The 20,924-nt window shown below is 47.0% G+C and overlaps 1 protein-coding gene across 1 annotated transcript in view; it reads left to right on the top strand.

Annotated features, from left to right (window-relative positions):
* Window positions 1-20,924, top strand: part of obe (activating signal cointegrator 1 complex subunit obelus) — a 565,443-nt gene that overhangs the window by 402,167 nt on the left and 142,352 nt on the right. The window contains exon 37 of the mRNA XM_069330748.1: window positions 11,577-11,709. Coding sequence (XP_069186849.1) covers window positions 11,577-11,709 — 133 coding nt within the window. The remainder of the gene's footprint in view (window positions 1-11,576; window positions 11,710-20,924) is intronic.

Raw genomic sequence — 20,924 nt, forward strand, 5'->3', positions numbered from 1 at the left:
TGTTTTCTCTAATAGCCGCATAGCCTATTTGGGAGAACGGCACAGCATTGCACCATCGAGATAAGACCATTATATTGTTGACACGACCAGTGTAATTGACGTAGTTTTTTTATTTGGTGCCGGTCTAACGCATCCTTGTGTGATATTTTATGCTTATGTTCTTCTAGAACATTCTATTGCGAACACATTGGTACAAAATTGAAATATGTACATCAAAAATTAATGTCAGGACAGTGAAAAGTGTATACACTTTTCAGTGTTGCCGCTCGATCGCCCGAAACGCCGCACTATTTTCTTAGGTTAAACCTTACCACTGGCTTTCTTGGGACCCATGGTGAGATATATAACAACAACTTTTAAGGTCAAATGACCAAAAATCCAACAAAACACTGAAAATCCGTGTGAAGAATTGCCGTGGGATAGTCACTGGGCGCGAGGCACTGGTAAACTGAGGGGTGAGGGGCGACGATCGCCGTACCACCACACACTAGGTCGGTCTGTACTCGTATCAACAAACTCACCTTCCGAGGCACATTTTCAGAGCAAATACTGCTCGTATTCAGGGACACTCGTATTCCGAGGTACAACTGTATGAAGTTTCCTGGGGGTCCTTCCGGTTCTTCTTACGTCTTCGTCGTTGTACTTCACTTTCTGTTAGGGTGGTGGTGTCCTTTCTCTCTTGGTTGTTCCAGGACCATCTTCCTATGCCTAACACTGTCGCCTCGTATCGTACGGCGCTGGCGGAGCCGCTTCAGCTTGCTTTCGGTATTGATGTCATGCCTGCGCCGTCTGTGCCGTCCTGGTCATTGGACAGAGTGCTCTCTTTTCTTTCTTCTCCTCGTTTTGTTGTGGCCCCTTCGGTTCAGGATTGTTTTTCGAAGGCTCTCTTCCTGTTGGCATTGGCCTCTGGGGGTCGTGTGGGTGAGCTTCATGGTCGTGTGGGTGAGCTTCATGCTCTCCTCCGGCGCAGAGGTATCTGCACCTTCGGTCGGGGTGATACATTTGTTCGTCTACAGCCTTCTCCTTCTTTTCTGTCGAAAAATGAGACTGCTGCATTCCGGAGGGGCCCTTGGGTTGTTGATGCTTGGTTGGTTTGGCCAGGGGTGCATCATGTTTTGTGTCCGGTGGCGGTTCTCCGCCGTTATTTGCGCGCCACAGCTTGTGTCCGTGGATGCGCTTTGGGTTGATCCGGTTTCCTTTCTTTTCTGTTCGAGGGTGCGGGTCTCCCAGGTCGTCCGCAGGGTTATTAAGGCTTGCCAGCCTGCAGTCTATCCCCATGCCCATGACGTCCGCAAGTTCGCGGCTCTTGCCGGCGTCTTTGGCAATATGTCCTGGGCTGACATTCAGTCGAGGGAATTTTGGCAGTCGAACAGGGTCCTGGCTGCTTGTTACCTTGTAAACGTCCCTGGGCCCGGTCAGGCCTGTGTTGCTTTGGGTCGGCAGATGCAGCCAGTTGTCTCGACTTCGGGTTGAGGAGTGACCAGTAACTGCCTCCCGGGTAAGTCCCTATTCTTTTCTTCTGTGGGTATGAAGCTCCAGGGAGCCATAGGGGCTCCCCCCAGAAAACCAGCATTGAATGTAATGAAACGCCATTCTTTGGGCGAGTCCCGGAGGCTCCCCGGCATCCTTCCCTCCCTCCGGTCGGCGTTTTTTTCGCATGTTTTTGACATCCAGCCTCAGAACTGGGGTGTGGATCGCTTGTGCGATAGGTCTGGGGCTGCCCCTTCCCCCTCCCAAGGAGGGGGTGCTGCGCAGCCTGCGGTGCGACGATGGATGACGTCATACTACTTTGCTCGTTTTTGTTTGGGGAGTTCTATCCACTTGTTTGGCTTTTGGTTGCAATTTTCATCAGAATTGGAGTTTGTTTTGGGACGCCTACCTTTCTGGTTGCCTAACCCGGTCGATGGCAGACATAGAATGCTTTTAATTACACGGGGGTTTCTATAGGCCATTGCTCCCCATGCCTCTCTGAGGGGGATAGGTTCTGGCTCGTGGTCCCCTGGTAGGCCCATAAGAACTCCATACACATGACTGATGCCAAAGTCTGACATTAGCGTATCAGCCTAGTAAGCTCTGGGAAGCCTCCGGGACTCACCCAAAAAATAACATTTCATTACATTTAAAGCTGGTTTTTCTGTGGGAAGCCCCTACGGCTCCCTGGAACTTATCGGGCTAATGTATGTCATATTAGACCGGGACATTAGCTAAGGAGTTCAGACCTACCAGGGACCAGCGCCAGAACCTGGCCCCTTCAGAGAGGTTTCAGGGAGCAATGGCACTGGAAAACCCTCTTGTGGTTGGGGTTTTCCTTATCTGCCATCGACCGGGGTCAGGCACCCAGAGAGATAGGCATGACAAAACAAACCCCACATGGTAAAAAACAACAAAAAACCAAACAGAGAGGTAGAAACTCCCAACAATCCCAAGGAAACAAGCAAACAAGCAAACATCACACTTTACTGCCGCGTGGATCGTCCTCGCATTGCTCTCCGCCCCAAGAGGGGAAGGGGTGAGCTCCGGACCTACCGTGCCGGCTGCCAAGCTTCAGTTCGTAAGCTAATGTCAACCGGGATAGACGCTTCTCTGGCCTCAGTTTCCTAGGCGGTGTTTGCCTTGTGTGGCGTTCACTGCCGTGTGTTGTGTTGTGCGGTGGCCAGGAGTACCTCATCAGTGCCAGGGCTGCATGTGCTTAGTGGCTGAGTTCCCTAAGCGCCCTGTGAGTACTGCCCTTGCGTAACAGGGTTATCTTCCCTGGGGCGTTCGGGAACCATTCCCGTAGAGGTTCTTGCTGCTCGGCATTTGCCTTGCCCTTGGGGCCAGCTGGGGCTTGGGGCCCTTGTTTGGCCCTGGGTAGGGATTGGTATTGTGCTGGTTAGAGCATCAAGGTGTTGCGCTGCCTGCCACCTAAGTGGCGACTGGTTCCTGTTGCCTCTGGAGAAGGTGGACTTTTGCGGGGGTTTTCTTTTGTTTTTATTTTCAATTGCCTGGTGGTGGGTCTGCCTAGTGTGGCTATAGTTCCACTGGTAGTGTTTGGCAGCCCTCTGCTAGGCCCCCGTGATTGTACACGTCGCAGGGGTTTTCAGTGCTATCCTCTACCCTCTTGTTATTTTGGGTTTCTTAACCAGTTTAGCAACACCTTGCCCGGGCTTCCCGTAGCAGTCAGCCTACGGGCCCTTGAAACCTCTGTCTGGGCTCGGTGGACCATTGAATGTGTCTTCCGGGTTCCAACCCGTTTTGTACGGGATCGTTGGTTGCTGTGCCCTTGTCTCCGTGTGACAGTCGCCACTTTTACCTCCCTCATATTGCCTGTCGGGTCACTGACAACTTAACCTGGAATCTTGCGAGATATATTCTCTGCTTGTTCTCCAGTACTCTCCTGATGTTATTACTGTTCAGAGTACAGGCAGCATCCGTGTTGCAAGCTAGGTTAGGTTGCTGCAACATGCTAGGTTGGTTTCCCACTCTGATGCCCCGAGGCCGCCCCGTTTTGGTTAGATGCTGTTCGCCCCTTTCCCTCTCTGTTCCAGGCTCCGGACCGTCTGCGGGTTTCGGGGTCGGGGCGGAGTTTCGTTGGGGCCGAGATTCGGGCGGTTTTCGGGGGCTGACCTGTACGGGTTGGGGGACGGAGGTTTTCGAGCCTGTAACTCCTGCCAAGGCTTCTGGGTCTTACCAGCGGCCCTTTCTTGCTGCCTTTCCCATGGACTTTTGCTTTTCTTTAAGGGCAGAGGGCTTGGAGGACGGCTCTGCCCCAGGGCCTTTGTTGCTGGTTCCCGGGGCTGTGGGGGATGCCTGCTAGCAGTTCTGGGGCGGTTTGCCCCTGCCTGGGTTTTCTGCTTTTGGGCGGCGTTTTTCGCCGTTTTCCATTTTGTCTGTTTTTGGTGTAATTTGGTGTAATGGTATATGCACACCATAGCCCCTTTCCCCTTCCCCCATTCCCCCTTCCCCCTTTCTCTTCTCCTTCCTCTTCCCCTTCCCTTCCCTCGCTTGCCTTCCCTCCCTTTAGGTTATCCCTGCCTTTTGTCACGGTCTGGCCCTCGGGGTCATAAACAGATTGAAGCCACTTGCTCCCCTCGCTCTCCTGTCCATCTGTCCAGTGATGAATTGAAAATAGTACCCCAGAGCCAATAAACTTGTGGTCTCAAGTTACACGTGGGTGCCCAGTCAGGAAAGTCGTTGGTGCCTTCCCAGTTTTTGGAGTTTCTGTCAAGAGGAATTGACCCTTATGGTCAAGCCTGATCCGGATTGGTTGAAGACATGTAGGCCTGTGGAGGCGGGGCCTCACAGGGTAGTGCTTGTCCATGCCATTGGTCCGGATTCTAGATCACCTAGTTATGTTTAAATCCATTGGCCATAGTCTTGGGATAGGCGGAGTTAATTTGGGCCTAGGAACTAGGGGGTGGAGCCTGTCCCACTGGTAAGCGTTTTTAATAAAGAGTGTTAGTGTGTCTTGGGGCCTCAACTGAGGTACAGATCAGGTGACCTGCGGGCAGCCAATCAATATCCTTTGGCAAGCTGCAGTATTGAAGGTAATTGTGCACTTGAGTTGTGTGTTACATTCCATTGCCTCATAGTTTTTTTTAGAGTAGGCTATGTTTCAATTTTTATTTAAATATACGGGTTCCAATGATAAAGTAATTTTAATGTATTTGTGTTTAGTTATCTGTTCCCTTTGATTAATGACTGTGTTACTCATTCTTGTGATTTTCAAGTCGCTCTAGAATCTCCCGGTCAGTTCAGTAAGATTACAGTATTAATCCATGAAGATTTATTTACGTGCCCTTTTGAGTTCCCTGATGATTGAGTCCCTTTCTTCCTAGGGAACCAGTAATTTTAGACACATTCATTTATGTTTGGAAGGTGGTGGCAGTGTTAAATGATTTTAATTATTAGTTTAATTAACAACCCCTATTCTTGTTATGTCCTCCTCATTTTGTATTCAGTTTATATTCGTGGCAGTCCAGTGAGGGGTCTTACTGGACTGTAACAGTGTTAAGCTGGGGTATTGAGTGAAGAGAGAGAGGTCGCTATCCCTGTCTTACAACAGGGATAGCGTTCAGACTCTTTCAATTAGGAAGGGTTATTACATTGGGTCTGGGCCTTTGGGTTTGTGCTCAGTGTGCCTGGCTGTTATGATTGCTCCCACACTTTGTCCCTCAGTTTTCGGTCTGTTATGACCGTTTCCCTGGGGTTCTGTCTGGGGGCTGTGCTTTGCCTTTCTGTGGTGTTTCTCCGCCAGCAAATGTGGTGGTTTGGGCTCCCCCTGGTTCGATTCCGGGTTTCTTTGGGTTCTTTGGTTTCGTTCTGGAGGTTTCTTCCCCTTGGGCTCCCTTTATGGGTTCAAGGGGCTTTGTTTCCTCATGTGTGACCCGGTTCTGCCTTCTGGAGTTCTGGGGTCTTCCTGGCTTGCAGACTGATCTTTTTGGATCTTGGCACATGTTGTAATCGTGCTGGGACTTTGAGGTTTTGTTGTCGAGGTGGGCCTTTTGATGCAGTTTTGTGCCTTCTTTGCCTGGCCGGCGGCTTGTAATTTTCTTTTCAAGTGTATGTGTGTGTGTATACGCATGTACTTGTGTACACTGTGTGTGTGTGTATACGCATGTACTTGTGTACACTGTGTGTGTGTGCACATGTGTATGTAATTACCTAAGTGTAGTTACACGATGAGAGCTACGCTCGTGGTGTCCCGTCTTCCCAGCACTCTTTGTCATATAATGCTTTGAAACTACTGACGCATGCACGTGTGTGTGTATGTACATGATATGTATATATGAGTATGTTTACTTTTTCTTTCGGAAGGGGCTCTGTTCCCTTCTCTGTGGATGGGGCGCTGGGGGGAGCAGCTTGCTCTGTTGATTCTCATATGGTCCCACTGTTGGTGGGCACTTTTGGTTGTCTTCCGGCCTCTGGTGGTGGCGGTGGACGGTGTCTCCCCCTCTGGTGGGTGGGCTTCTTCCCCTGCGCTTCTTCATTTCATCTTGATGGGTGCGTTGGGCATAGTTGATCCGCCCCATACTTCTGGGGTTCCCGTCTGCTCTTTGCAGACATGGGCCTTTCGAATCTGCGGTTCTTCTGGACATTTTTAGTCTGCGCCCTGGTTTCTATGCCCTCCTCGGAGGACTGTTGTCTCCTGTCCGGTTTCTGTTGGGGCCGGGTGCCTGGATGGTGGCCCAGGACCTCCAGGTCAATTATTGGCACTTGGGTTTTTTTTTTTTTTTTTTTTTTTTTTTTTTTTTTTTCCATCTTTACCGGATCTTGGCCTGTCTGCTTTTGATTCGGTGTCTGGCCTACCTCGATGACTGGCTGGTGTTGGCTCCCAGTCGGTCCGCTTGTCTGCTCGCCAGGGGTGTGAGTGTGGTTCTTTCCAGATCGCCGGGTTTGGTTTCCTGGTGATCTGGAGGCCATTCCATCTGTTTCCATCCCGGGTATCGGACCTGGGCCTTGTTTAGGGCTATTGGGCCACTCATTATCTTTCCCTCCAGAAGTGTTACTGCAGCTGTGGTCCCGCCTTCGGCTGTTCATGAGGGGGTCCCGGGTTGCTCGAGCGGTTGTGCGGGAGTCTGAACTTCGACATGCTGGTCTGCCCATGGGGTCGGGTTTGGCTTCGGCGTCTGTTTGGTTCCTTCGGAGACTCCCCTTCCGCCTCTTGCAATCGTTGGGTTTGTTCCTCTTAGGATCTTGTGTTGGTGCTGTGTCACCAGCTTCCTCTTTGGGGTTTTCGGTGTTCCGTGTCTTGGCACCTCCCCGAGCCTTCGCTCAATGTGTTTAAGGACGGGTCATCTCTCGGCTGGAGCTTTGTGACCAGTGCTCACCAGGTCGGCCGGGGATGGTGGAGTCTGTCCATCCGTCGGGCTCACAGGACGGTTCAGGAGTTCGTGGCTGTCTGGTTTGCACTTCGGAGGGTTTGGGTCACTTGGTGCTCTAACATTCAGCTCCATTCGAACTGTTCTCTGGGGGTTCTTGCCGGAACCACAGGGTTTCTCTTAGGTGTTGACCTTTGGGGTTGGTTCCTTAGAGTGGCTCGTTTGCTGGATTCTCAGGGTTTGGCTAACTGTGAGATTCATGTCCGGGGTGTCCTGCGTCCTGGCGGACAGCTGTCTCGGCTCATTCCTCTTTTCGCGGATTGGTTAGTCGTCGCCGACTCGTTTTTGTTGGCTCTGCCGGACGTACGGACTCTTGGCCATGGACGTCTTCAAGTCGGCATGGTCTAGGCGTCGCCCATTTTATGTAGCGCCCTTACCCACCTGCGAGGCGTTCACGTTGGATGCTTTTCGGCAGGACTGGTTGAGGTTGGGGTACCTGTTCCTCTTCTCCCGGTCCAGCTGTTGCTTCGGGTTCTGACTCGGTTGCAGCCCATTCCCATGAGAGCAGTCCTTATGGTTCCTTGGTGGCCAGCTCAGCTTTATTTTCAGATGCTGCTTGATAGGTGATCCCCGCCCCAGTTCCTCGGCTGATGGGATCATGCACGGTCATGTGGCTCCAGCTCCAGTCTTGTCTCAGTGCTGTGACTTGTTTGCAGTGCTGCTCTTACGGTGGTCGTGTGAGCTGGGAGTAGTATTCTCAGGTACTCGGGCTGCATGTGCTTAGGGTCACCTTCCCTGAGTGCCCTGTAAGTACAGGCATACCTTAGTTTAAGAGTTTAATTGGTTCCTGGAGACGCCTCGTATTCCGAAAACTCGCATTCCGAAGCTAATTTCCCCATAAGAAATAAAGGGAAATAAATTAATCCGTTCCTGACTACCCCAAAAACCCCACATCAAACTAAATTTTTATACCTAATTCATCTAAATAAACCTACAAAACTATGTTCAAGTTATTACTTACCTTGCTGTTGAATGCTGTAGGCGTATGGAAGATGGTGAGGAGGGGGGAGGAGGAGAGGAGTTACTGTTTGGAAGGGGAGTCCCCTTCCATTATCACATCAGGCAGTGAGGACTTCACTGGTATGCACACTGGCACATTTTGCCTGCATACCACTAGGACTTGCTTGTTTTACTAAGAATTTGTCTAATGACACTTGTTTTTCCCTACATTTTAACACTTGTCTGTAGTAAGACATCACATTATCATTTAAAAGATCAATGCAACGGCCTGCTACAGCTTTATCTGGGTGAGTTTTTTCAACAAAACTTTGCAGTTCTTCCCATACTTCACACATTTTCTTAATCAAGAAGGGACATCCTCTACTGCCTCTACTCACAGCTATTTTCTTAGGTTGAACCTTACCAATGGCTTTCTTGAGACCCATGGCAAGATGTATAATGACAACTTTTATGCTCAAATGGCCAAAAAACCGATAAAAAACTGTAAATCCTTGTGAAGAATTCAGGTGGGATAGTCACTAGACACGAGACACTGGTAAACTGAGGCGCGATCGCCATGCCACCACGCGCCAGTCGGCCTGTACACGTATCAACAAACTCGCGTCCCGAGGTAACCCTCGCCTTCCGAGACATATTTTTGGAGAAAATCCTGCTCGTCTTCCGAAAAACTCGCATACAGGGACACTCGCATTCCGAGGTACCACTGTACAGGGCACCGGTTAGCAGTACCTTGCCTGGGATATCCCTTAGCAGACCCAGTCTAGGGGCCCTGGGAAATCCCCCGGGGGCTCTCAGGTCCGATAGTGGAGACCCTTGCGTCCCCTCTCGCTTTGGGCGAGTTGAGGGTTGCTCTGTCCCTTTGTCTCAGGGTGACTCTCCCTGTTTTTGCCTCCGTTATGCTGCCTGTTGGGTCGGTGACACATTCGACCCTTGAGTCTTGCGAGCTTTGTTGCTTGTTCGTGACTCCATTCACCCAGTCTGCTGATGAATTCCCGTGGGTGCAGGCAGCTCTTGCGTTGCAGGGTAGGATGTTGCAATGCGCTCTGGTTTGTCGCTTTCCCGGACGTCCCGATGCTGCCCCGCTTGTGTAGGGACACAGACCTAGGTGGTTTTGGTCGCTTCGGCCTTGGTTCCTTCCACGCCCTTGTTTTTCCCCCTCCTGCTTCCGGCCCCTACGCATCTGCAGGCTTCGGGGTCGGGGCGGGGTTAGAGGTTCTGAGACTAGGGCAGTTTCGGGGGTTGCCCCGTCCGGGGTAGCTGCAGAGGCATTCGAGTCTGTTCCTCCGGCCGATGCTCCGGGGTTTTGACCAGTGGGCCCCCCTTCTCTTTCTGCTCTCTCGGCTGCCCCGGCTTTTTCTTGTAAGGCCGGGGCTTTGGAGGTCGACTCGGCCCCAGGGCCTGGTGCAGAGGCTCCTGGGGTTGGGGAGGTGCGGCCTTGGGGGCCTTCGGCTCCATTGCGCCCCGCCTGGAATTCCGTCCTTCTGAGCGGGGCTTACTGTTACGAGGAGTGGGGGTTTTCTTTCCCCCCTCTGCGTACGATTTGGGCTTGGGTTCTGCTCCTCCCTGGGCTCGGTTCCGTCTTCAGGAGGTTTTTGCTAACCGCATCTCTTCGCCTGCGATGCGGTTGGCCTTTGCGGCTTCCTCCTGCGTGTCCGGAGTTTGCCTCCATCCTGGTTCCTTCTGTTCTGGACAGGTTGGGCTCCTTGTAGCAGTTTGGGCTGGGTCTGGCGCCTTGGTTTCTGCTGCTAGCTTGCGGTATCGATGTTCCTTCTGCACCGTTTCGCAGGTTGTATCATGCGTTGTTACACCTCCGTCCTGCTTATGCACTGCCTGTGTCGTCCTGGTCTTTGGACGGGGTGCTCTCCTGTTTTTCTTCTCCTTGGTGGTTGTGGCTCCTTGGGGTCAGGTTTGCTTTGCCTCGGTTTTTTTTTTGTATTGGCATTCGCCTTTGGGGGTCATGTGGCAGAGCTTCTTGCTCTTCTCAGGCGCAGTGGTTTTTGGCTCCTATGGTCGTAGTCATAGGTTTCTTTGTCTGCGGCCGTTCTCCCTTTTTTCTGGCGGATGATATTTCTTGGGTTATTGTCTCGACTTCGTGTTGAGGAGTGATTCACCGACCGCCTTCCGGGTATGTCCCCTTGTTTTCTTAGGTAGTCTTTGGTGAGGTAGCTCCGGGGAGCCATAGGGGCTCCCCCCAGAAAACCAGCGTTGAATGTAATGAAACGCCATTTTCTGGGTGAGTCCCGGAGGCTCCCCGGCACCCTCCCGCCCTCCGGTCAGCGGGGTTTTTTCACAGTTTTGATATCCAGCCTCAGAACTGGGGCGGGGATCGCCGGCGCGAGGGTCTGGGGCTCCCCCTTCCCCCTCCCGGGGAGGGGGGAGCTGCGCAGACATGCGGCGCGACTCGCGTGACGTCATGCTTGTTAGTTCGTTTTCCTGGGGGAGTTCTGTCCACTCGTTTGTCAATTTTTGTTGTTTAACCAGAATAGGGGTTTGTTTTGTGGCGCTTACCTTTCTGGGTGCCTGTCCCGGTCGATGGCAGATATAGAATGCTCCAAATCACATGTGCATTCTATGGGCCATTGCTCCCCGTGCTTCTCTGAGGGGGCCAGGTTCTGGCTCGTGGTCCTCGGTAGGCCTAGAACTCCACCCACATCGACTGATGCAAAATAGTTAGGGTATCCATATCAGCCATGGATAGCTCCTGGGAGCCTCCGGGACTCACCCAGAAAATGGCGTTTCATTACATTCAACGCTGGTTTTTTGCATGTTTTTGACATCTAGCCTCAGAACTGGGGTGTGGATCGCCGGCGCAGTAGGTCTGGGGTTCCCCCTTTTCCCTCCTGGGGAGGGGGGGAGACTGCGCAGACAGCGGCGCGACGACGAATGACGTCATACTAGTTTGCTCATTTTTGTTTTGGGAGTTCTATCCACTCGTTCAGCTTTTGGTTGCAATTTTCACCAGAATAGGGGTTTGTTTTGGAACGCCTACGTTTCTGGGTGCCTAACCCGGTCGATGGCCGACATAGAATGCTTCCAACCACACGGGGGTTTCTATAGGCCATTGCTCCCCTTGCCTCTCTGAGGGGGCCAGGTTCTGGCTCGTGGTACCCGGTAGGCCATAAGAACTCTGTACACATGACTGATGCCAAAGTCTGACATTAGCATATCAGCCTGGTAAGCTCCGTGAGCCTCCGGGACTCACCCAGAAAATGGTGTTTCATTACATTCAACACTGTTTTTTTAATTTTAATCCATTTATCAGAATAAACATAAACATTCATCCATGCGAGCATAAACTGCAAGTGCATCGATTAGCAGTTATTTTATTGACTGATTACTTGGGTTCAGTATCCTGGACTGGGCACTAGACCTGCTAGGCTATTGAACACTGCATTACACTCTTGTATGAATGTGTGTGCGTGTGTGTGTGGTTGGATATCGACAAGAGCTCTCCTGCATAAGCTCTTAGGCCTTCAGCAGTGTCCTTTATTATTATGTTATGTTTCTTATGTTTGTATGTTACTTATGATTGTGCCACTAGCATTTATGTTGGTTATTCCACACCCACCTGATGGCTTGTCTTGTTTCCTTTCTGTTCTTTCTTATACAAATTAAGCAATGTGCATAGCTACAGAATTTGTTTGATATGCCATACATATCACCATCATACCATGGTACTTGAAATCTAAATGTTATACTGTATAGCTTTAAGCAGAAATACAGTTCCTTTGAATTACAGAAATTTTGTCTCCATAGACGTGCTGCAGATGATGGGACGAGCTGGGCGGCCCCAGTTTGATGATCAGGGGGTGGCAGTGGTTCTTGTCCATGACCAAAAGAAGCATTTCTACAAAAAGTTCCTATATGAGCCTTTTCCTGTTGAATCCAGGTCAGTCCAGATATGCAAGTTCTTAGTAAATTCATGTGAATTTTTCTCATAGTCTCTAGTTTCTATGAAGCTGGGTATTTGTCTCTATTGCACATTTTGTTGTAGAAACATTATGTGCCATTCAAAGCTAGTGAAATTTAAACAGTAAATGTTATATAATACAACTTGTAAGTATATTATAGACAGTTAATACTTGACAGATAACTATAGAGAGATAATTACAGATTGTAAATAATACTTTCTTTGTAAGGGTTGTAGAGTGTGTGTGTGTGTGTGTGTGGGGCTCAGATTCCTGAGCCTACTGGGCTCTTATCATATCTACATTTGAAACTGTGTATGGAGTCAGCCTCCGCCACATCACTGCCTAATGCATTCCATCCGTTAACTACTGACACTGAAAAAGTTCCTTCTAACGTCCCTGTGGCTCATGTGGGTACTCAGTTTCCACCTGTGTCCCCCTTGTTCGCATACCACCCGTGTTGAATAGTTTATCCTTGTTTACCCGGTCGATTCCCCTGAGGATTTTGTAGGTTGTGATCATGTCTCCCCCTTACTCTTCTGTCTTCCAGTGTCGTAAGGTGCATTTCCCACAGCCTTTCCTCGTAACTTGTGCCTCTTCGTTCTGGGACTAGTCTAGTGGCATACCTTTGAACTTTTTCCAGCTTCATCTCGTGCTTGACAAGTTACGGGCTCCATGCTGGGGCCGTATACTCCAGGATTGGTCTTACATATGTGGTGTAAAAGATTCTGAATGATTCCTTCATTCATAGCGTAGTGTCGTAGCGTGGGGAGGGGAAGCACACGAGAGCACGAGCTCTGTGAAAAACAATATATATCTCGGGATATTTCAGTGATACAGGAACTAAACACAGTCAGATAACTCATAAAGTGCATCTCAACTTATTAAACAATATACCATAGTGATTGACATCCGACTTTTGTGCTTTAAGGAAATAACAAGTGAATTTTGTGGAGTCCACCTCGTGGTGCCAGAACCCACCCTATAGGCCCACGTCCCGTGTGCCCATCGTGTGTGTGTGTGCTTACTAGCAAATTGATTTCCAACAAGTGTAATAGGGGAATGTGGATCGAGAAATTAGTAATAGAGAAAGTGAATATTATTGCAAGTCGGAAATAAAGCAGAAAATCCCTTATTGTAATAGAAGCGAATTAATATATCAGTGTTATAACCCAAGTAACTGGCAACTGAGGGCCTCCAGCCGCGGCCTGGGACAACAACGTGTCAACTGTACAGCCTCTGGGACCCTCACCCTCGATCGTGCGATAAGTACTGACCATACAGTAGAACAAATAAACATATGTATTGTTACAAATATACGATATACATATAATATTATAAATATATAGATATATACAACAAAACAAGGCAAAATAGGAGTAAATAAACAAATTTGTGGCCACTGTAACAACTCCTTAAAGACGAAGGTAACGGGAATTGAATGTTATATCTGTAAGAATAGATTTCATTCGGCTTGTACAGGAGTGAGTAACACTACGGCACTGAGAGCTGGCCACTTGCTCTGGGTGTGTAAAAATGACCTGCCAGCTTGGAATATCCTAAAAAACCTTCTAGATAACATGACGCATGATCGGAAAACATCATTCATTGGAAGCCTGCCAGCCATCCAGAAGGAGTGGGAAAGGAACAACAACAATTCTAATATACCAGGGGCGGAGGCTATAGTCAGGGATGAAACTGAGGCTGAAACTCAGGAAGTTGTAAACTCTGACTCAGTAGGCCAGGATGTAGATGACAGTAAACTAGAAAGTGTAACAGACAGCACTGACAGCTCGATAGGTACAGACACTATGACGGTTCCCGATAGAGCAATTCAGAACAGAAGGACAGACTTATGCAAATTTTATGCAAAGGGCATATGCAGACATAGATATGCTGGTAATAAGAAAGGATTAGAATGCAGTTACCAACATCCCAAAAAATGTTTAAATATGCTTAGGAAAGGTGAGTGTCGATTTGGATCAATATGTAGGTTTTTCCATCCTGACATGTGCCAAACCTCACTGGAGGACAGAAAATGCTATGACCTCAGCTGCCCACACTTTCACGTGAAAGGCACGGAACGCTACATAAAGAGCGGCAAGCAGGATAATGAATTAGGAGGAAACTATAAATTTTTTATACCAGACCAAAAGAGAATTCAAAAGGAGGAGCATGGAGAGTGTATGGAACTGGATGCCAGATCCACTTGCATTCCAGAATTACAGATACAATTACGCACCGAAAGGGAACTACAACTACGACAGGCAACTGGCCTACAATAATCAGTACTGGTCAGAACAAACTCATTATGTCCATGCATAATGGGCTTGCCGAAAAAGTCTCCCATTCAAACTATCACTAATAGAGTAACTTCATTCATCTTTGCCAACATACAAGGACTGAAAACAAGAACAAACAACAAAGTACAGTTCATAAGTGGCCTCCTCACGGAGTCAAATGCAGTATTTGGAGCTTTCACAGAAACCCATGCAGGGGAATTGTTGGACAGTGAAATCTGGATTCCAGGATATAACCTATACAGGCGTGATAGGAAAATTAGGTCACATGGAGGAGTGGGTCTGTATATTAGGGAAGACCTTGTATGCTCGGAGCTCCTAAACGTTACAAATGAGGTGGTAGAGGTACTGGGATTAAAAATAGAGAAAATAAATTTAGTGATTATTCTAATATACAAACCGCCAGATGCAACGGCTGAGGAATTCACAGAACAGATAAACAAAATAGAGAATAGCCTTGATAATTTGGAGAACCTGATACCTGATATTATCTTCCTACGTGACTTCAACTTGCCTAGTCTCAGGTGGAAAATAGCAAACAATAATATTATACCAGGAAATCTATCAGGACCTAACCAACCACAGATTGGAGAACTACTTAGATTCTGTGACAAATTTTCACTCAATCAGCAGATATTGGAGCCAACGAGAAATGAAAATATTTTAGATCTGGTCTTTACGAACAATGAAGACATTATCAGAGACATTACGATATCAGATACCACATACTCAGATCACAAGCTCATTGAAGTGCAAACGACCATCAATACTCAGAATAGACCTAAAACGTTGATAAAGCGAGCGGGGCTATTCAGTAAATTCAATTTTAATAATAAAAGGATAGACTGGGAGATAATAAACGGGGAACTTACAAACATTCCATGGGAAACTGTTCTAAGTAATACAAGTCCTACAGAAGGAATAGAAAAACTGACTTCGGAAGCGTATCAAGTCTGAAACATGTTCCTTTGAGGAAAGCCAGAAAGAGATCCAACGTAGAAAGAGAACGCAGACGACACTATAAACGCAGGAAAAAAATAACGGAACTGCTTATGCAGACACGAATTTCCCATCAAAGAAGGAATAATTTAAATAGGGAGATTGAAAAAATCGAGCGGATATTGAAACACTCATATGAAACTGAAGAAAGGCAGTTAGAACAGAAAGCAATTCAGGAAATAAAGAAAAATCCAAAATATTTCTTCACATATGCGAAATCAAAAGCAAAAACCAATGCCAGTATTGGACCTATTCGTACAAGTGAAGGTTCATACACGGAGGATGACAAAGAAATTAGTGAAATCCTAAAAAAAGCAGTATGAGGACATGTTTAGCACTCCAATAAACAACATGAAGGTGGAAGATCCAGACAATTTCTTTATGCGGGATATTCAAACCCCTGTAAATATAACTGATATAAACACGAGCGCACTAAATTTTGAAAGAGAAATTGAAAACATGCCCATGCACTCGGCCCCAGGTTCAGACTCATGGAATTCAATATTTATAAAGAAATGCAAAGTGCCGGTAGCACAGGCACTCAGTATAGTGTGGAGGAAGAGCTTGGACACGGGGGAGATACCAGATGCACTTAAAGTAGCAGACATAGCCCCTCTACACAAGGGAGGGAGCAAAGCATTGGCAAAGAATTATAGACCAGTTGCACTAACATTGCACATCATAAAAGTATTTGAGAGAGTGATTAGGAGTCAGGTCACCAATTTCATGGAGACCAATGACCTTCACAACCCAGGCCAACATGGATTTCGAGCGGGAAGATCGTGCCTCTCACAGCTACTTGAGCACTATGACAAAGTCACTGAGGCATTAGAAGAAAAACAGAATGCTGATGTGATATACACGGACTTCGCAAAGGCTTTTGATAAATATGACCATGGCATGATAGCACACAAAATGAAGTCTATGGGAATAACCGGTAAAGTAGGACGCTGGATACTCAGTTTTCTGTCAAACAGGACTCGGCAAGTAAAGGTCAACCATATAAAATCTAGTCCAAGTGCAGTTAAAAACTCTGTACCTCAGGGTACAGTCCTTGCACCTCTGCTTTTCCTTATTCTCATATCAGATATAGACAAAAATACAAGTCACAGCTTCGTATCATCCTTTGCAGATGACACAAAAATCAGTATGAAAATTATCTCGGCTGAAGACACTGAAAAACTTCAAGCTGATATTAATAAAGTTTTCAACTGGGCATCAGAAAATAACATGATGTTTAACAGTGATAAATTCCAGGTACTCAGGTACGGTAAAAATGAGGACCTTAAACATAATACAGAGTACAAAACACAATCAAATGTACCCATAGTAGGAAAACAGCATGTAAAGGATTTGGGAATAATAATGTCTGACGACCTAACGTTTAAGGAGCATAACCAAGCAAATATTGCGACAGCCAGAAAAATGATAGGATGGATTACGAAAACTTTCAAATCCAGTGATCCCGTCACAATGGTTGTACTCACCAAGTCACTTCTGTTGTCCCGTCTTGAGTACTGCTCAGCACTCACTTCCCCCTTCAGAGCAGGAGAGATTGCTGAAATAGAGGGAATACAGAGAACATGTATGGCACGCATAGACGCAATAAAGCACCTAAATTATTGGGATCATCTCAAAGCCCTCCAAATGTACTCACTAGAAAGAAGACGAGAGAGATATCAAATAATATACACCTGGAAGATACTGGAGGGCCAAGTACCAAATCTACACAGTATAATAACAACGTACTAGAGTGAACGATATGGAAGAAAATGTAGAATAGAACCAGTGAAGAGCAGAGGTGCCATAGGCACAATCAGAGAACACTGTATAAACATCAGAGGTCCACGGTTGTTCAACGTCCTCCCAGCAAGCATAAGAAATATTGCCGGAACAACCGTGGACATCTTCAAGAGGAAACTAGATTTATTCCTCCAAGGAGTACCGGACCAACCGGGCTGTGGTGGGTATGTGGGCCTGCGGGCCGCTCCAAGCAACAGCCTAGTGGACCAAACTCTCACAAGTCAAGCCTGGCCTCGGGCCGGGTTTGGGGAGTAGAAGAACTCCCAGAACCCCATCAACCAGGTATCAACCTTACACAGGTTCCTGAACGCTGTTCTGATGTTAGCCAGCCTTGCATATGCCGCAGAAGTTATTCCTTTTATGTGGGCTTTAGGGGACAGGTTTGGTGTGATATCAACTCCTAGATCTTTCTCTCTGTCCGTTTCATTAAGTACTTCATCTCCTATTCTGTATCCTGTGTCTGGCCTCCTGTTTCCACTGCCTAGTTTCATTACTTTGCATTTACTCGGGTTGAACTTCAACAGCCATTTGTTGGACCATTCACTCAGTCTGTCTAGGTCATCTTGTAGCCTCCTACTATCATCCTCTGTTTCAGTCCTCCTCATAATTTTTGCATCATCAGCAAACATTGAGAGAAACGAGTGTATACCCTCTGGGAGATCATTTACATATATCAGAAACATTATAGATCCAAGGACTGACCCCTGTCTGACCCCTGAACGTCTCGCCAATGAGATACCTCACCCCTTACACTGACTCGTTGTCTCCTGTTGCTTAGGTACTCCTTTATCCAATGGAGTACCTTCCCTTTCACTCCAGCCTGCATCTCCAGCTTTTTCACTAGCCTCTTGTGTGGTAATGTATCAAAGGCTTTCTGACAATCTAAAAATATGCAGTCTGCCCACCCTTCTCTTTCTTGCCTGATTTTTGTTGCCTGGTCGTAGAATTCAAGTAGCTGTGAGGCAGGACTTGCCATCCCTGAACCCATGTTGATGCAGTGTTACAAAGTTCTTTCGCTCCAGATGTTCCACTAGCCTTCTTTGCACAAACTTCTCCATCAGCTTGCATGGTATGCAGGTTAGGGACACTGGCCTGTAGTTCAGTGCCTCCTGTCTACCCTCTTTCTTGTATATCGGGACTACGTTAGCTGCTTTCCAAATTTCTGGCAGTTTCCCTGTTGCCAGTAATTTGTTATACACTATGGAGAGTGGCAGGCACAGTTCTTCTACTCCTTCCTTTAGTATCCAAGGGGAGATTCCATCTGGACCTATAGCCTTTATCACACCCAACTCTAGTAAACACTTCCTTACTCCCCCGCTGGTAATCTCAAACTCTTCCAGTGGTTCCTGGTTAACTATTCCCTCTCTTATCTCTGGAATTTCTCCTTGCTCTAAGGTGAAGACCTCCTGGATTTTCTTATTCAGTTCCTCACACACTTCCTTGTCATTTGTAGTGAATCCTTCTGCCCCTATCCTTAATTTCATAACCTGTTCCTTTACTGTTGTTTTTCTCCTGATGTGGCTATGCAGCAATTTAGGCTGAGTCTTTGCCTTGCTTGCGATGTCATTTTCGTATTGTCTTTCTGCCTCTCTTCTCATCCTGACATATTCATTCCTGGCATTCTGGTATCTTTCTCTGCTCTCAAGTGTCCTGTTATTCCTATAGTTTCTTCATGCCTTTTTACTTTGCTGCTTAGCTGTGTGTTTGTGTGTGTGTGTGTGTAATTACTTAAGTGTAATTACCTAAGTGTAGTTACAGGATGAGAGCTACGCTCATGGTGTCCCGTCTTCCCAGCACTCTTTGTCATATAATGCTTTGAAACTACTGACGGTCTTGGCCTCCACCACCTTCTCACCTAACTTGTTCCAACTGTCTACCACTCTGTTTGCAAAAGTGAATTTTCTTATATTTCTTCGGCATCTGTGTTTAGCTAGTTTATTTCCATGACCTCTTGTTCTTAAAGTTCCAGGTCTCAGGAAATCTTCCCTATCGATTTTATCAATTCCTGTTATTATTTTGTATATAGTGATCATATCACCTCTTTTTCTTCTGTCTTCCAGTTTTGGCATATTTAATGCCTCTAACCTCTCCTCATAGCTCTTGCCCTTCAGTTCTGGGAGCCACTTAGTAGCATGTCTTTGCACCTTTTCCAGTTTGTTGATGTGCTTCTTAAGATATGGGCACCATACAACCGCTGCATATTCTAGCTTTGGCCTAACAAAAGTCGTGAACAATTTCTTTAGTATATCGCCATCCATGTATTTAAAAGCAATTCTGAAGTTAGAAAGCATGGCATAGACTCCTGGCACAACGCTCTTTATGTGGTCCTCAGGAGATAGTTTTCTATCTAGAACCACCCCTAGATCTCTTTCTTTATCAGAAATCTTTAACCCTCAAACCGCGCATATCATATATAAATGATATCAGTGACAAAACCGAAACCGCACACATCATTTATATATGATTTCGTGTCTAGCGCTATAATTTAAACTCCCCGCCTGGGATAGGGGCAGCTATAGTACAGCCACGACCGATAGTTGCCAGATGCCACCTAGAAAAAAAATCCAGGCCAACATTCTTGGGTGTTACAGCGTCAGTATTGAGCAAGCCACCAAGGCTGGCGCACGCAGCACGAGCTCACAGCACCGCTGTTCAGCTTGTGACCACAGCATCGCCTACAAATACCATAATATATATGATACTGCTATTATTTAACAGTGATAGTATTACTGAAGCCCCCTGACTGTGATAAAACTGACCAGGATTCTGATAATAGCAGGATTGTGGTGATATTTAGCGCTGTGCTCCATGGAGGGAGGAGTAAGGCTGTGGGAGGGAGGGTTGTGGCGTCATCTTCTGACTGTGTGTGGCCACCATTTATTGACTGCACTCACCATACCAGCTTAGTGGTTCGATATGGTGAACACAAATGTAGATTCTTATATATAACGTGTGTATAGAGTGTGATAACAGCGAGAGGAGTAGATTGGGAGCCGCCATTTTGGTAAGGGAGGAGCGTCATCTGCATGTCTTGGCATGGTGTTTACTGATGGCCACTATGGTCTTTGGGCACCATACCAGCTTATTTGTTCAGGTATGGTGAATAAAACAGGTAGATACTTATATATAATATGTGTATATAGCGTAATAACACCACAAACAATATTGTTGAAGGACAAATATTAGGGCGGTTGTCGATCAGGTGACTGTGTGAGTAGCTACGTCTTATGGCCTTTACTCACCATACAAGCTTAGATGTACAGTTATGGTGAACAAAACATGTAAATACGTATATATAACGTCTGTGTATAGTGAATAAATACAGAAAGAGTATTGTAGGAAGTGAATGAGGGTGAGTGAGGTGGTGTTGAGGGAGGGAGTGGCAGTGAGTGGCTCGCTGGTGTTTGGCGGTCACTCCTCGTTGCTTTTTGACTCACAAGACCAACTTAGTAGTTCGTTATGGTGTACAAAACATGCAAATACTTATATATAACCTGTGTATATAGTGTAACAACAGCAAAACTATTTGTTTATTGTTTTATGAACATAATAATTGAATCACTAATATACACACCATAATTTTGAGTACAGCGATGGTTCACACATTTTATAATATAAATATACCACAATTCACTGTATGGAATAATATTACTGCAAAAAAACTAAGAAAAAATCAATCAGAGACATTGAAATAATTAGGTAATAATATATTTGTGGCAACTGCCGTCTGACAGCTCGGGCGGAGTAGACCTCATCTGGCGAAGGCTCTGCCAATGCCCCTTTTTCTGTGGGGAGCCCCTACGGCTCCCTGGAGCTTATCGGGCTAATGTATGTTATGTTAGACCGGGACATTAGCTAAGGAGTTCAGACCTACCAGGGACCAGCGCCAGAACCTGGCCCCTTCAGAGAGGTTTCAGGGAGCAATGGCCCTGGAAAACCCCATATGGTTGGGGGTTTTCCTTATCTGCCATCGACCGGGGTTAGGCACCCAGAAAGGTAGGCGTAACAAAACAAACCCCACATGGTAAGAAACTACAACAAAAACCGAACAGAGAGGTAGAAAACTCCCTACAATCCCAAGGAAACAAGCAAAC

This window comes from Procambarus clarkii, chromosome 24 (assembly GCF_040958095.1).
Source record: "Procambarus clarkii isolate CNS0578487 chromosome 24, FALCON_Pclarkii_2.0, whole genome shotgun sequence".
Lineage (NCBI taxonomy): Eukaryota > Metazoa > Arthropoda > Malacostraca > Decapoda > Cambaridae > Procambarus > Procambarus clarkii.